The sequence below is a fragment of the Prosopis cineraria genome, unplaced genomic scaffold (assembly GCF_029017545.1).
Source record: "Prosopis cineraria cultivar Desert tree isolate PC_DT_omini unplaced genomic scaffold, ASM2901754v1 PC11, whole genome shotgun sequence".
NCBI lineage: Eukaryota > Viridiplantae > Streptophyta > Magnoliopsida > Fabales > Fabaceae > Prosopis > Prosopis cineraria.
Genome location: NW_026555342.1, coordinates 4036999 through 4052518, shown reverse-complemented (window position 1 = coordinate 4052518; position 15520 = coordinate 4036999). Strand labels below are relative to the sequence as shown.

At 35.1% G+C, this 15520-nt stretch overlaps 1 protein-coding gene and 1 non-coding gene across 2 annotated transcripts; one reads left to right on the top strand and one right to left on the bottom strand.

The window, feature by feature from the left end:
• The first annotated feature begins 6808 nt into the window (after nucleotides 1-6808).
• Nucleotides 6809-13838, top strand: LOC129286654 (kinetochore protein NUF2 homolog). Its single transcript, XM_054922630.1, has 12 exons — nucleotides 6809-7143; nucleotides 8143-8355; nucleotides 8688-8778; nucleotides 8865-9044; nucleotides 9280-9369; nucleotides 10815-10922; nucleotides 11306-11359; nucleotides 11573-11687; nucleotides 11806-11963; nucleotides 12058-12153; nucleotides 12535-12602; nucleotides 13447-13838. Exons 1-11 carry the CDS (start codon nucleotides 6980-6982, stop codon nucleotides 12592-12594), a joined length of 1329 nt encoding a protein of 442 aa, XP_054778605.1. The 5' UTR covers nucleotides 6809-6979; the 3' UTR covers nucleotides 12595-12602; nucleotides 13447-13838.
• A 532-nt stretch (nucleotides 13839-14370) lies between these two features.
• On the bottom strand, nucleotides 14371-14535 carry LOC129287361 (U1 spliceosomal RNA). The gene has a single exon (XR_008587681.1). It is a non-coding gene; the product is annotated as a U1 spliceosomal RNA (small nuclear RNA).
• Nucleotides 14536-15520: the final 985 nt, after the last annotated feature.

Genomic DNA, 15520 nt, shown 5'->3' with positions numbered 1-15520 from the left:
GTAGAATGGTGGACATAAGTAATTAAGACTTGCCATTCTCAAAGAAGAAAAGAACAAATCTCTGCAATCAAGTCCTTTTCCTTATGAAGGGCAATATCCTTGCCCTTAATTAAGTTCACTCCATCCATCCATCTAGTTGGTTGCAAATAAAACTTTTCGTACTCCTAGATCCCAAGCGAGTTTGCTTCCTATAAGAATCGCCCATAATTTAGCATTGAAACAATCCGTACCTGCTTAAGCAAGAGTGAACCTAGAAATGAACTTTCCTTTCTCATCTCTAAGAATCCCACCACATCCACCATGTTGAGAAATTGAATCAAAAGTTCCATCCACATTCATCACTACCCAGTCTTTAGGAGGAGGTGTCTAATTGATCACACTGCTACTTGGAGGTTGACCATACCAATTCACTTGCTGATAAGCTACATTCAAATTAGACATGCTTTAAAAGATGGCAAGATCTTGGGCATAAATAGATTCATTATGCTCTATTTTATTCTAAAAAATTCAAGAGTTGCGTCATCTTCAAATAAGCCAGCAGATAATAGTGAATATCACACTCTAGCCATCAAAAGAATTAGAAGCTGAATGAACTAAATTCTATTTAAGCTAAGATTTAAGCTTAAGAGAGAAGAATAAACGGCGTCTTGAAGGGCTTATTAAATCATACCAGAGTTTATCAAAAGGCAATCACATAATACATGTATAAGATCCTCCTAATCATTATTGTATTAAGAGCAACTATTATCTATTGTCATTTTCCTATGATATTTGGCTTTATTTGTTAAGAGACAATGGTGGATATAGAGCCATAAGAAGTTCTTACATCTCTAAGGAGTTTTTATCTTCCAGACTTCCTCCTAACCAAAATCACTGGAATGAGGTGAACAACGTAGCGCATTATAAGCCGAACGAATAGAGAAATTGCCATGATTCTCCCATTTCCAACAGAGATCATTACCATTATTCATTCTCTCTAGTCCTTCCTTTACTTTATCCCCTGTACTTTTAATCCCAGCCTAAGTATTAGAACTAGGAAGGTTTTTTTTAATGTTAAGAAACATTTCAAATCCACATTTATACTTTGCATGAATGAATATGACCCATAATTCATTAGGTTTCTTAACTTGTTCTAACTTAGTTTCATCAAGAAAGCTTGACTCTAGATACGAGTGTGTTTAAGACCTAGTCCGCCATGTTTCTTACTGACACAAACTTGATCCCACGAGATCAAACAAGTCTTTTAAGTTTCTTTTGTAGAGCCCCAAACAAAGTCTTTATCACATTTGTCAAGAGTCTCACAAGTACTAGCCGATAACAAAGAAGTTTGCATAATGTAACCTGGAATGGTAGAAGTAATTGAAGAAGCGAGGATCACTCTACCCGCCATAAAGAGAGTAATGGCCTTTTAATTAGAGAGCCGCTTCTTAATTTTATCAACAATTTCAAAGAAAATATCTTTACTAACCTACTAAGTATGCAAAGGGATGCCTAAGTGCTTACCCATATCTTCAATTCTAGAAAAGCCTAATGAAGAACTAAGCTCCACTTGACGACCATCAGGAATATCATTAAAGAAAAATATTTTGGTTTTAGTGGCATTCACTTTCATACTAGAACAATCATAAAAAGTATCAAGACAACTTTTTATCATAGTGGCTCGAGTCACAGAAGCCTTTATGAATAATAATATATCATCAGCAAAAAAACAAATGAGAAATGGGTAGGCCAATCTTGTCGAATATAATAGGTGTCCATTTCAGCTCCTCTACCAATTAGCTTAGCCATTCCATGCAGATGACAAATAGGTAGGAAAAAATAGGATCTCTTTAATGAACTCGTTGAGAAGGAGTGAAAGAGTCAGTCTTCATGCCATTCCATAATAGCTGCATAGAAGAGGATGAAACACAAGTCTAAATTAGGATAATCATATGTGGTGGAAAATGAAGATCCTAAAGACACTTGGTCAGAAACTTTTAATTTAATTGATCATACGCCTTTTCAAGATCAATATTGATGGTCATAAAACCTTTTTGCCCTAAAGAGATCTCATAGAATAGATTACCTTTTGAGCTACAATGATATTATTCGAACTATATCTATTAGGAACAAAATTGCATTAGTAAGGAGAAATAATATCTGGAAGGAACAATCTTATGTGTCTAGTAATAATCTTTGTAACATTATAAAGACTTATAGGGCGGAGATCACAAACTGTCTAAGGAGGATCTTTTTTAGGAATCCAGATGAAAAAGGTACTATTTACATCTCCAATGTCTTCTGGTTGAAGAAATAAATTTTTATAAAGCTACATGTTGAAGGACCAATCACAGTCCATTAGCTTTAGAAAAATGGCACTAAAACCTTTTAGCTCCAAAGCTTTCATAACTCGTATAGATTGAATGGCTTCATGAATCTCAAAATCATCAATCAATCTGCCAAAATTACTCAAAGTAACATTATCTAAGCAAGGGTAAGTATCTATGCTCTCCAAGCTTGGTTTAGTAGGCTTACCATTGGAAAAGATAGAGGTAAAGAAATTCAAAGTCATCTCTTTAAGTTAATGGTCATCATAAACCTATTGGCCTCCATCATTGCAAAAGGCCCCCACTTTATCAGTCTTTCTTCTACTATTTACTACTGAGTGAAAATACCGAGAGTTTCAATCCCTAAAGAAAGCCCAATTACTCCTTGCCTTTTTAGCCTAAAGGATATTATCTTGTAGTAAAAATCATTCCAATTTAGCCCATAAATCCTTTTGAAGCTTTATTAGGTGATCTTTATGTCCACCATTAGCAAGAGCTCAATTTATACCTTCTAATCTTCTAAGGAGCTTCTTTTTTTTACAACTTTGTATGACCAAACACTTCTTTGTTCTATCTTTTATAATCTTCAATGAAACAAGAAACTTGATCAATCCACATGATTTCTTTCTTCTCTGTATCTTTAACAAACTTGTCAAAATTTTCATGCAGGACCTATGAAGCAATAAAGTGGACTAACCGAGAATAATTACTAGACTCAAAGTACTGCTTGGACAAATGAAGTAATAGTGGCCAATGATTTGAATGATATCAGTGGAGATGCATGATATAAGTATTGGAAAAAGTATTAAACCAAATGTTATTTGCCAAGACTCAATCCAATCTCCCTTTCTAATCACCATGTTGCCATGTAAAATGAGGACCTTGGAAGCTAATGTCATTTAAGTGACTAAAATTCATAAAATCACAAAAGCCTTTATCAACTCCAATAGGTGATGTAGTTAGAGACTTTCTTTCTTAGTGAAAGAGGGTGGCATTAAAGTCAGCTAACAAACTCCATGGTCTCATAATCCTACTCTTCAATCTGATTAGATCTTGCTAAAGAGAATGTCTTACACCATAATTAGGACTCCCATAAATGATAGCAAGGAACCATCTCTCATGTTTTAAATTCTCAATAAGCAAGTGGATGAATTGTTTTTTTCCAAGAACTGTAACGTTCAAAAGGTCCTTCCTTCAAAGATACCAAATGCCTCCACTAAAGCCATCTGCATCTAGAGTTGGGAATAAGGGTCGAGCCTGAAGGGTCAGGCTTAGAGGCCCTGTTTAAACAAGGGCTCGGGCTTTAAAAATAATTTTTTTTAAAGTAATCGAGCTTAAGGGCTTGGTTCTGATAAGTCTTGTAAAAAAGGGCTTGGGCTCGTGTAGCCCTTTAAGCCCTATTATATTATTATTATTATTATTTTCTTTGGTGGAACATGTGTTTGAAACCAATGACCTGCTCAACTGATCATACACACATTATATTATTATTAATTTTAATTTATTCTAAAATTAATTTAATATAATTTAATAAATATCAGTGTATAGTATAAAATTCTTAATATTTTTTATTTTTCTATAATTATTATGTTTGTGTATTTATAAAAAATGAATTTTTTAACTAATATTTAAATTTTATTACTAGACTTCTAAATGTGTGTTGTTTAACTTTTAAAAAATTATGAGAATTTTATTTTTTTTAATTTCAGAATATTTTAATTAATTTATAATATTTAATTTTATTTTTATTTTTTTGAAAAAGGGCTTGCGGGCCCCGTCCTGTGCCTTTCACATAAAGGTCGAGCTTGAGAAATGGGGTTCAAAATAGGAAATCGAGCTTTAGGCCTCAGGCCCTTAAGGGCTAGGCCCGCTCGTATTCTCGACTCTATTTGCATCTATTATCTCAATACCATTAAAACATAATGACTTAGAGATTTTAAGAGCTTGGTCACCATTAGATCTAATCATTACCAAATCCACTAAACTCAGCTTATACTCTTTGCTCAACTTGCGAATAAGGTTAAGGAGGGTTTTGAAACCTGTGCCCCGAGAGTTCCATATTAGGGCATTCATAAAGAAATCTGTGTAGAAGATGGGGATGGATCCCTAACCATGTCCTTATCATTAGATGCTAAAGTAGCTTCCCCGAAAGTTGACTTATACTCCTTGTCTTCATACATAGAGTCAATTTAGTCCAAAAAAGAAAGTCTACAAGTAGCATCTCCCAACTTAGAAGGCTCACTTTCAACTCCTTATGCAATAGATTCTAAAAAAGGCCTACCTTCCAAAATAGCAAAAGAATTACTAAAGAAATTCGGACCAAGACTTCCTAATTAAATGTAAAGACGCACTTATTAATTAACAACTGACTACTTGTTAAAACATGATACTTATCAATTAATGAATGGCTTCTTATTAAATATGAATGCATACTTGTTAATTAACGAATGACTACTTGTTGAAACATGATCTACACTTGCCATTTCCCATAACTAAGCTCTTTTATATTTTTGAACTTATTGATCAGCAAGTAACTTTTTGTTAAATAGGAATGCGTACATGTTATTTAACAAATGACCACCGGTTAAAATATGATTTACTCTTATTTCTTTTCACAACCAAGCTCTTTTATATTCTTAGACTTATCAATTAGCGAATGGCTTTTTATTAAATGCAAATGTGTACTTGTTAGGTAACAAATGACTTCTTTTTAAAACATGATTTACACTTGTTCATTCTCACAACAAAGCTCTTTCATATTCTTGAACTTGTCAATTAGTGAATAAGTACTTATTAATTAACGAATGATTACTTATCAATTAAAAAAAGTATTTTTTTTCTATCTAAAATTATTTTCAATTTTGATGTTTATTTAATATTAAATTGTCAACTGTCCTTAAATAAGGGAAAATATTCCTTCATTTTGATTTTTGCCTAATAAATAAAGGGTCAAGGGTCATTTTTGCCTATGAACTGTATGTAAAGGTGCATAAATGACCTCAAACTCAACTTAAGATCAATTTTATCCCTCAACCTTAGAATTTTGATTTCTCTATACACCTAGCATTAATTATCCATTAGTAGGGCCCAAATGATTTTTAAAAAATATTTTTTAATAATAAAATATAAGAGTGGGACTCACTTTATATTTTTTACATGGCCTCACTCCTCTTTCTTCGTCTCTCTTTGTCTCCCTCTCCTCATCTTCTCTCCCCCTTTCTTTTCTCTCTCTCTTGGCTCCATCCCTTTAAATGTGCCTTGCCGGCACAGGCATAATACACCAATGTTAAACTGTGGCATCTAAGGCACCCAAACATGCAAAGATGCATCAAGAGGGGTTATAGGGCACTTAGAGAAGACGTCTATGGTGGGAGCGATGAAAATGTTGGATTTGATGGAGTGGACAAGCAATGGAATTGAGTGCATGGAGAGGATTAGATCTAGGAGGTGGAAAGCGAAGGTATGCAAGGGGAAGGTTTATTGGTTAGAGCATGTTGCTCTCACTAGTCAAGTCTCGAGTTCGAAACTATGATGCTACTCTTGATCTTCATCATCATTCATTCCGCCCCTTCATTACCTTTTTTTTCTTTATTTTTAAATCAAATCTTGCAGAAAATAGGTGTTGTTTGTTGCTTTTGAAGGCTCATCTCTTTACTCTATTTTTCTATCATCAAAATAGAGGTTGAAAAATATGAAAACTCTCTCTCTCTCTTTTTGACCCTTGTCTCCCATGCCGTCTAGTCTTCCAAACTCAAGAATGATCATGAATCCAACTTGTTGTGCTTTAATCTAATGTCTGATATATATACCTTCTCATGCATATCCTCTCCTTCCTCTACCTCTCCTCCTCATCCATTTCCATGGATCCTACCAAGAAGCGAAAGCTTGATGACAACGGCATTTTCCCTCTTAATTTCGATTTAAATCTCACTCCTTCTAATGCATGCAAAATCATTGAATGCTTCAGCCTGGAGCAGCTCATTGATGTTCTCTAGGAAGCCGTCATTCGCCACCCTGAGGTCCTCAATGTCGTGCGGTTTATTGCAGACCGTGACATCACCCAGCATAAGCTGTGTATCCATGGTCTTGGATGGGAGACTACTATTAATGGCTTTTGCTTCCTCTTTTCCACCTATGGCGAGCTTGAGGTAGCCATTATGATTCTTGATAAGGCCATCGGGAAATCCAAGGATTATGGGTTTGTCACCTTCAAGCACATTGATGGCGCTTTGCTTGCACTAAAGGAGCCTAACAAGAGGATAGATGGTCACTTTATTGAGTCAAAAATATTTTTATATTATAAAAATATTTAAAATAAATTGTGAGGCCCACAATTAAATATTTTATAGTATACAATATTTTAAAAAATTAAATGTGCGACTCACTTAATGAAAAAATAACCTTCGAGTAGACGAACAATCGAATTTTTAAGTTTAAAGATATTTGTGGGTTGTAGCCTTTCGGTTCAATAATAAAAATGACTTTTAATTTAAGAACAAAAATGATACAGAAAATGGGCGGGAAAAGTTCTCTTCTTCGGTCGCTCATCCGCTTCCTTTCTTCTGACAGGCTCACATGAATAGTTGAATTTCCTTTCCCATTTTGTTGTGAATCAATTCATTGTTTGATTCTGCTCCATTCCATACACTGTCACCGAACGAACAACCAAAGTGATGTCCAAGTTCGAGTACCCCAGGCTTTCGCGCCCCGAGATCACTGCCATCTTGGCGCAATTTCAGATTGCAAATGTCTCCGAACAACAACTCTTTACCCCGAACGTGGAATTCGTTTCTGACCTCTACTGTCGAATCCTCAATCATATCGACTCTCTTCCAGAGTATCGTCTTCACGCTCCTCTTTAACCCTATTATCATTCTTGCTTATTTGTGTGCCTCCCTGTATTTTCTTTTCTACTTTTTTGGTGCAGTAGTTTGGATTCAGTAGTACCGACTAATTTATATTCGAATGTGATTCCCCCCTCCCTCAGGCATGACTGTTGGTTTTCCTTCCATATTTCCCTGTCTTGTTGGCTTAAGTTTATTTATTTATTTTTGCAATTTAAGAGAGGGGTTTTGATCTAATACTTAGGCAAATGCTCAGAGATGGAATTTTGAGCTCGAATTGAATGTTATCATGTAAAGGGGTGTCATACAGACTTCTAGGAGGACTTTTTGAATGCGGAATGGATATTTTTCGCAGTTTTAGTTTTACATATGCATAAACTGTGTGATACTAAATAACTGGAATCTAAGAGACAAATGTCCGTAAGTAAGTGACGTTTTGAACAATCTCCTCTTCCCCAAAAATTCAGTGAGCATTGATAAATTTGTGCATTTCTGTTTTTTCAATTATGCTGTGGTGGGGGAAATTTGAGCTTTGAGGATTACTTCTAGTATTTACTTGTAAGATTCTGAAATGTGGATCTTCCCCACTTGATTCTTCTACTATATTAAACTTCACAATTTTTTACATTCTTGTCATGAGACTCTCCAATTAAAACCAACAAGCTTATAAGTCTCCAATAATAATAAGTGTATAGTTTTTTTTAGACAAATGTATGGTTCTCCAATTGAACCATGCACTTTTCATATTATTCTTGAAAAAAAAAATGTTTATGCTTCATTTGATGATAGGGATATATGTAACTATATGCAAATTTGGTCCATATGTAATCTAGGGCTTATCCACTTGGAAATCAGAACATTTCAGTTTTAAAATTATCTTTGCTCTCAAGTTGTTCCTTTTGTTCAAGTCTTCGTAGTATTAGAAATCCCATGTTACTTTTTCTTTAGTGCCTTCTGTGTTCTTTTATTTACAAAGTCTCTAATTTGGACAGGGAAGATCATGTTGAGTTTGCTGCTCTAGAGCATCTTGAGAACCCAGACTTTCATGTTGACTCTGTCCGGGTAATGAAGCTGTACAGCAGAATAAAGGAGGTGGTGGCCTCATTAGATTGCCCTAGGAACTTTACCCTCAAAGATCTTTTAACACCTGAGGCTGATAGAACAGAGTTTTTCCTGGGCGCACTTCTAAATTTCTGTCTGCACAGGTGAATGTTTTTGCCGTTTTTATGTACTTTTGGAAAATTAGGAAAACAGAGAAATGTAGAGGGGAAGAAAATACATTCCTTAATGAGATAATGAAGGGGGTTTCTTGGTTTAGAATGGAGATTTAGTGTGTCTGTGTGTGTGGTAACTAGTTAGTGGAAAAACCTTTGGTTAATAGGTTGAAACTCTAGAGAGGTGAGTTGCATCATGGAGTCACTGTAGAGGATGTCAAAGTAGCTGAGTTGCTGGCACACAGCCTTTTTTGTTATTGCTTTTCAATTATCTTATGGTCCTCTCTCTCTGTTTTTTTTTTTTTTTTAATGGGGAATCTTAGAGAAACGAGATTGAATTCGATTACAGACATAGTGGATGAAGTCAACATTCTCGAGGATCAACAGAGAGATCTGGAGACAAAGATCTTGCAGGTTTATAATTAATACCAAAATTGTTTATATTTGCCTGATTTCGAATGCATCAGATTCCATTCAATGTTTTCAATTTTTCATAACAGTTGAAGTCAGAAATTGCTGGCTACAGTGAAGCCAGGGAAAGGGAGGCAACTCTTGTTCAAGAGGTGGATGCAAAAGTTAAAGAACTGCGTCAAACCATTGCTGCCCTTAACACCAACCAGATGTCACTGAGAGCTACTTTTCGGAAGTTGAAGGAGAAGACGGGGGAAATGGATGGGAAGGTGAATGTTGCTAGAATTTAGTACATGAATGATAAAGTCCAAGTATTTTTTTACACCCCAATCTGAAACCTTTTATTTACCACCATGGAGTTGAATCTCTCTACCTTTTTATTTCCTTGTTAGTCCCAATTCTCTCGTCCCTCTAGTCAGAACATTGCCAGAGAGGGAGTTGATTTCCTCAAATTATATCAGTTCTCAATTTATTCTAACATCCATTTCCCTTTTCTGGCCACAGATCTCTTCTGCTGAGTTTACGCTTGTACAAAATGTTCAAGAAAATGCAAATCTACGATCAAAAATTGTTCAGTCCCCTGATAAATTGCAGGTTTTCAATGAGCATCATTTAAAAATGTTTGTCCATCAAGTTTATTGGTGTTAATATTCTGTGACTGGTACTTTTTTGTGGGCATGGTTGAAACAATTAGTTTTTTTTGTTTCTCATTTAGCAATTACAATGTGGTGTAATTTACCTTTCTGCCATGATATGCTTGTCTGAATTTTTCTTTATCGTAATCACTAGACTGTTTTCATTTTTGTTGGTACCACTTACCACACCAAGATCTAATTCTAATTCTAATTCTAATTTGGAGGAAGTTTCTAGTTTTAGTACTATTGCCCATTTCCTTTGATGCTAACTCGTAATTTACTTAATGCAAGATTTTTTTTTTGGGGGTTGTTTTGAAGCTAAAATTGTTATAAGCGCTTAATTAGTTGTCAACTGTCAGAAGTATGAAAAGAAAGAATTTGTACAGACTACAGACTCTTTTATGCAGTTTGCTGGGTGCCAGCTGCATTAAAGTAAACTGCACCTTTGAACTAGATCATATGTAGTGTTACGCTATTTCACTTTTTTCACAGGCAACAAGTGAAAAACACCTTGAATATAGGATGTGTATGTTAAATGTGATTTTCTGAACTTTTGACTTGGGGACAACTTGGATAGCATTATCAACCTTCTTTCCAATGTTAGTCTTCATTGATCTGATAATCTAAGGCATCACTTGATTGTTCTTGGCTTTCAAAACTTTGTACTTTGAGTCATTTCTGGGAAGCTTCTCCATTTAGGCAGCCTTCCTTCCCTATCTTGCAGATGAACATGACAACTGATTGGCTCTGTTGAAACTAGCTATATTTGTTTGGTTTGGCACCAATGATATTTGTTGATATGTTGTTGGCAATCCCTTGATTGTCTGAGAAGCCATCTCATTATACAACAAACTTCTCTTTGTTCTAGGCTTTTTGTGGCTATAATTTGGCATAAAAGTGGATCAGGCCTATGAGGCTGTGATATCATGCGAGGGTTCAGATATTAGTGCTCTGATTCTCTCATGATTCAAATCTGAACAAGGGTATTATTAAGAGAGGGGCTGAGAGCTTTGGGCCCTCCAGGAAAAGGAAAAAAAAATGAAAAATTAAGCATACCGAAAAACCTAATCAAGGTCTGCTTACAATAACATAAAGAAGGGAATAAAATGTTGATCCAACCAGGAAAATAAGGAAACAATCAAACAAATAAAGGCATTAAAGCCGGAGAATAATGTAACATAAACGAAGTGATGTTAGTTAAATAGTTGATAGAAAGAAAGACATCTAAGGAAAACATGCATCAAGATGCTTTGCTCCAATGACAGCCTGTGTTATGGTTTTTTAACTGCTGTGAAGTTGAACTAATAGATGCTTGTTGAAGTTGTTTGGTTTTTTTTTTTTTAATACCTAAGACCTGTTTTCCATCTTTGACTCATGGAAATTCTCTTGCACAATTTCACATAGAGAGCATTAGAGGAACAAAAACTAGCTCGAGAAGAAGCTAAGAATGCTGAAAGATCAGCAATGCAAACTTTCCATGAGAAGAATGCCCTTGTTGACCTTTATTCAAAGGTATTTTAAAACAGACTAAGGCTGTTATATTTCTCCTCATTTTCATTTCAGTCCATGGTACATTAATCAATTTCTTATGCATGCTCCTTCTTTTTGCCTGTTATATTATGTGGTCTATAGTTTGTCCAAGTAAAAAAAAGTAGTTTTCTTAATTCTTGAATGTTAATCTTGAATAAAAAATTCAGCGTCAAGTTTTGCTTATCTTTAATGTGGATATTGTTCATTTCTTTATTTGGTTTTAATTGGTTTTATAATTTCAGCACGTATCCCCATGAGAAGTTTAGGCATTTTTTAAAATCTCATGAAATAATTTTTGCTGATAAATATAGGAACGCATGCAGCCCATGCCAGATTTAATATATTCCTTATTATTTTTTTCTCAGGTTTACAAGAAAATGTCAAAGCACTTCGCTCAGATGCAAGCCATACAAGATCAGGTGTTCACTCTAACATTTTGACTTACAGTTTCTATGAATTCTGCATGAAAATCAGGGAGAATGAAATCTTTTATTTTTGTTGGTTTTGATTTGAATTAAGCTCCAAAAAGAGTGGCTCTCCTCAAGATATGAGTTAAATTGTGGATGTAATCTTTTCTGTCCTTTTAACTTAACACCAAACATCTTGTTTGATGACACGAGCAACTCTTACAGGTAAATTCTGCAAAAGAAATTGAGAAAAATCTTAAAGCTTTGAAAGCTAAACTCAGTGATGAAGAAGTGCTGGAAAAGTCACTTGATGTCAAATTGGTTGAAAGAAAAGGAAAGGGTAGGTTCTTGTTTAAGCTATGCGGTATCTCTATTTTCTATCATATTTGAGCATAGATGTTTGTTGTGTAATGCTTTTAATTTCCCCCTTTTCTTTTCCCTTTGTTATCTTTTCTTAGTTGAGCAGCTGGGAGAATTGATGAAACAGTTAGAGAAAGAAAGGGATATAAAGTCTGAGGAAGCAACTACATACCTAAATGGTGTGAAATTGGAGGTTGAATCCAAGAGACATGATCTGGAAGAAAGACAGAAAAATGTTGAAGCGGTGTTGGCAGAGGTACCATGACTACCACCATCTCTAAAGTTTCTTTATGGATCAGATGAAATTGATGAAATCATGAGTTAACATGTTATTTATCTACTATTAATAGGTGGATGCCACAAATATCACAATCAAATCAGTCAAAGAATCTGGAACAGCTAAACTAGACATGTTAGCTAGCAAACATGAAGAGTTAGCCAAAGAGGTACATACCCATATTTGTTGTTGTTACCTTCAAAAACCTGCGAGGACTGGTCACCTGCTTGACAGAAGTAGCTTATAAAGGCATATATGATTCCCTTCACAAATGAAATTGGAAATTGAAATGATAGGAGTCCCATGTGTCCCACATCCCACAAAACCCAACAGTCATTAATCACGTATAATGAATGGAAGGTGAGGGCTGAAGGAAAAGTGGGGAGTTGGCTGAAGCAGTTAGTGTGGAAGTGGGAGAATAGGGTGGTTGTCTCTGTGCCATTATCAATACCATTAGTCACATCTCCTTGTTCATTGTACTTTATTTGTTGATATTTTAGAAATTGTTCATTGTACTAATAATTGGTAATTGGGCAAATTACTGTTGCAGTTTCAACAGTATAAAGACTTGCTTGCCCATGTGATTGAATCGGGTTCAACAGCTTTTTGAAGCAACAGGTAGTTTACATTTCTGTCTCTCCCTCTCTCCGTAGATGGCAGTTGCCCTACTGCATACAGTGTCTAAACTTACCAACTGTGATTTTATCCCCATTTTGGGTTTGATGCTTTCGTGACACCTGCTTAAGCCCCTATAATATCTCCGTTGTTGCACAATGATTCCATCTAATCACATTTTGTCGTAGGTGATCATGCCTATGAATGTATGAGACTTTGTGTTTTTCTTTCTAAACGCTAATAAAATTGGTCATGGCATAGTTTTCATAATAAATAAAAAATAATAATTTCCCTCTTCATATCATGACATGAACATGTTAGTGGCCAAAGTCTTGCCATCCCTGAACATGTTTTCCTTGTTTTCTGAACTTGAGCCATTTATTTTAAATTAGATGAAGTTCAATAAATAGTATAACAGGCAAAATTTAATTGTGCTGAACATTCATGCTCAATTTACTAGTTTTATATGATCTGAAATAGCTGATACTTTTATGACGTGCATAGAGCATCTGAATTGGCTATTATATTGCAAGAATGTACCTGCTGTTGAGACACTTGGTGCTGTTTGTTTTTGTGCTTCATTGTTGGTTGTGCTTGCCTCATTCATAGGGGAAAAAACACACACGCACACACACAAATCCCAATCCCTCTATCAAAAAAAAAAAAAAAAATCTTAATCCCTCCTATTTGGAAGGTGGAGATGCAAACAATATTATTTACTGATTTTCTAAAAGGGGCAGAGAAATCGAATTGCTCTTCCATGAACATGTCAAAAAATTTTATTCAAGATTTCAAGTATTTGAGCCCTCGACTCCAAAGTCCAAATTGACCTTTTTTCCCATGACAGATCAGGTTTTGGTGTGCGGTCCCACAAGAGTTTTGTAATGGTCCCAGGACATTACCTCCTTTCAGGAGTTACAAATCTTCTATCAATTGCTGAAGCCTACAAATTTAATGCATTTTGCCATTTTCTCGTTGACAAAGATGCAGGATTGTTGATTACCTTGCATTTGGACATGAAGTTATGCTTAAGTGTAAATTTTAACAGACTTAAACTTCTCTGTGTGTATATGAAGTTATGCTTAAGTGTAAATTTTAACAGACTTAAACTTCTCTGTGTGTATATAACAAGTTTCCCTTATGTATTGCTTGGTACTTTAAATTAGCGATTTTATATCATTGAGGAAGAACTTGAACAAAGTTGGAGAATTGGAGAATTGGAGTTGTGATTGTTCTTAACCTTTTAACATCACTATTTTTTTCGCACAAAAAGTAATGATAAAAAAGTTGACAAGTAATAATTACTGGAATATAATATATATACATATTTTTGTGTAACAGAAGACTCCTTTTTCGTACTATCAAGCGGAGGGGCTTGGATCCTTTCGGAGAAGTGATTTAGATTTTGTTTAAATGATTTACATTAAATAATTCTTGAATACTTATTATTATTTACACTAAACAAAAGCAATAATTCAGTTCATAGTTAAAAAAGAAAATTTGATAAATTCTGAAATCAATAGCATTCAAATTTACTTTAATTTAAATAAGATTGAATAAAATCACAAATCTTTAAAGCGAACAAATTTTAGGCTGAAATTGGGTAAGAATGTTAAAATCTACAATTAAAGATCTTAAAACTTTGAAATTTAAGGGACAAAAAGCCATAATTTTTAATTAAAATCGAAATTTAAACACCCATCCCAATTCTACATAAATGACCCAAAATGATTTTTTTTAAAAACAAAAAAAAACTCCACATTAAAATTGAGTAGGGGCTGCGCGAACGCAAACCCCCACACTAACACAAATTATGACATAGGCTCTCCCAATTTAGGGAGACCTTAGGATGACACCCCTCACAAAGTGCAATGGAGGCCGTCAACCTAGGCCATGGGCCTCTTTGATCACCCATTGACCCTGTCCAGGTAAGTATGTTATCTTCGTCCCCTTTCCTTCCATTTTATACATCCCCGCCTTCTCTTCTCTCCTTCATCTCTCCCAATGTGGGACTTTTATTCTATTCCAAACAGCACTCCGCCAAATGCTCCCCTGCTTGTTTGCTCATCCTCAACAAAGAGGTTTCTTCCCCGTCCAACACCATTGTTTGTATTCATTTGAGCAACCAACTGATTCAAGGCTGTTGAACTTCAACCTGTCTTCCACATTCGAAACTTTAGTTTGTCCATCTCAACAACATCAGCCATGGAATTAAGTAGCAGCTTTTGAACCATGTGGTGGTGGTCGTCGATTCCAGGGGATGATGATGGCTATTGGTTGCTTTTCCTGAAGGTTCTGTTAAAGTTTTGCTCACTACTCATCTCATCATGGAGACTGATCTACGAAAAGCTCGTTCTAACTTTGACGAAGATATATGTAAGTTATGAATCGCCATCGTCAAGAGAGCCTCACAATAAAAGTAAGATGCATCTATAGGCTGGTTTTTTATCATAGGCTCTTTCTTTAGACTTTTTCTCATAAAACTAATGTAATTTATCTAAAATAATGATTGTTCGGTATTTATATGGATTTGGTATGTTTGCTGCACTCTGCTATCTTCTCTAATGGCGAAGAGGATGAGATTTTGGGCATTAGAGGAGGTAGCAAACATTCCAAGTCAGTATTGGATTATATTGACTGACTTGAGCAATGATCTGATGAGAGGCTGTTCCATTTATATATGATCTGTCTTCCACATTTGAAACTTCTCTAAAAGATATCTGGGATGTTATCCACCCTTCCAACTGCTCCAAGAATATAATGGAAGCAATATATCAGTGCATATTCTGTATTCTCATGCATTTGAGTTGAGGTCTCTCTTCATGATAGAAATAATTAATTACGCATGACTTGATGTTATTTCTTTGCCTCTACTAGAAATAAAAAAAATCTCACATCTAAAGGGAATATATAAAGCTTAG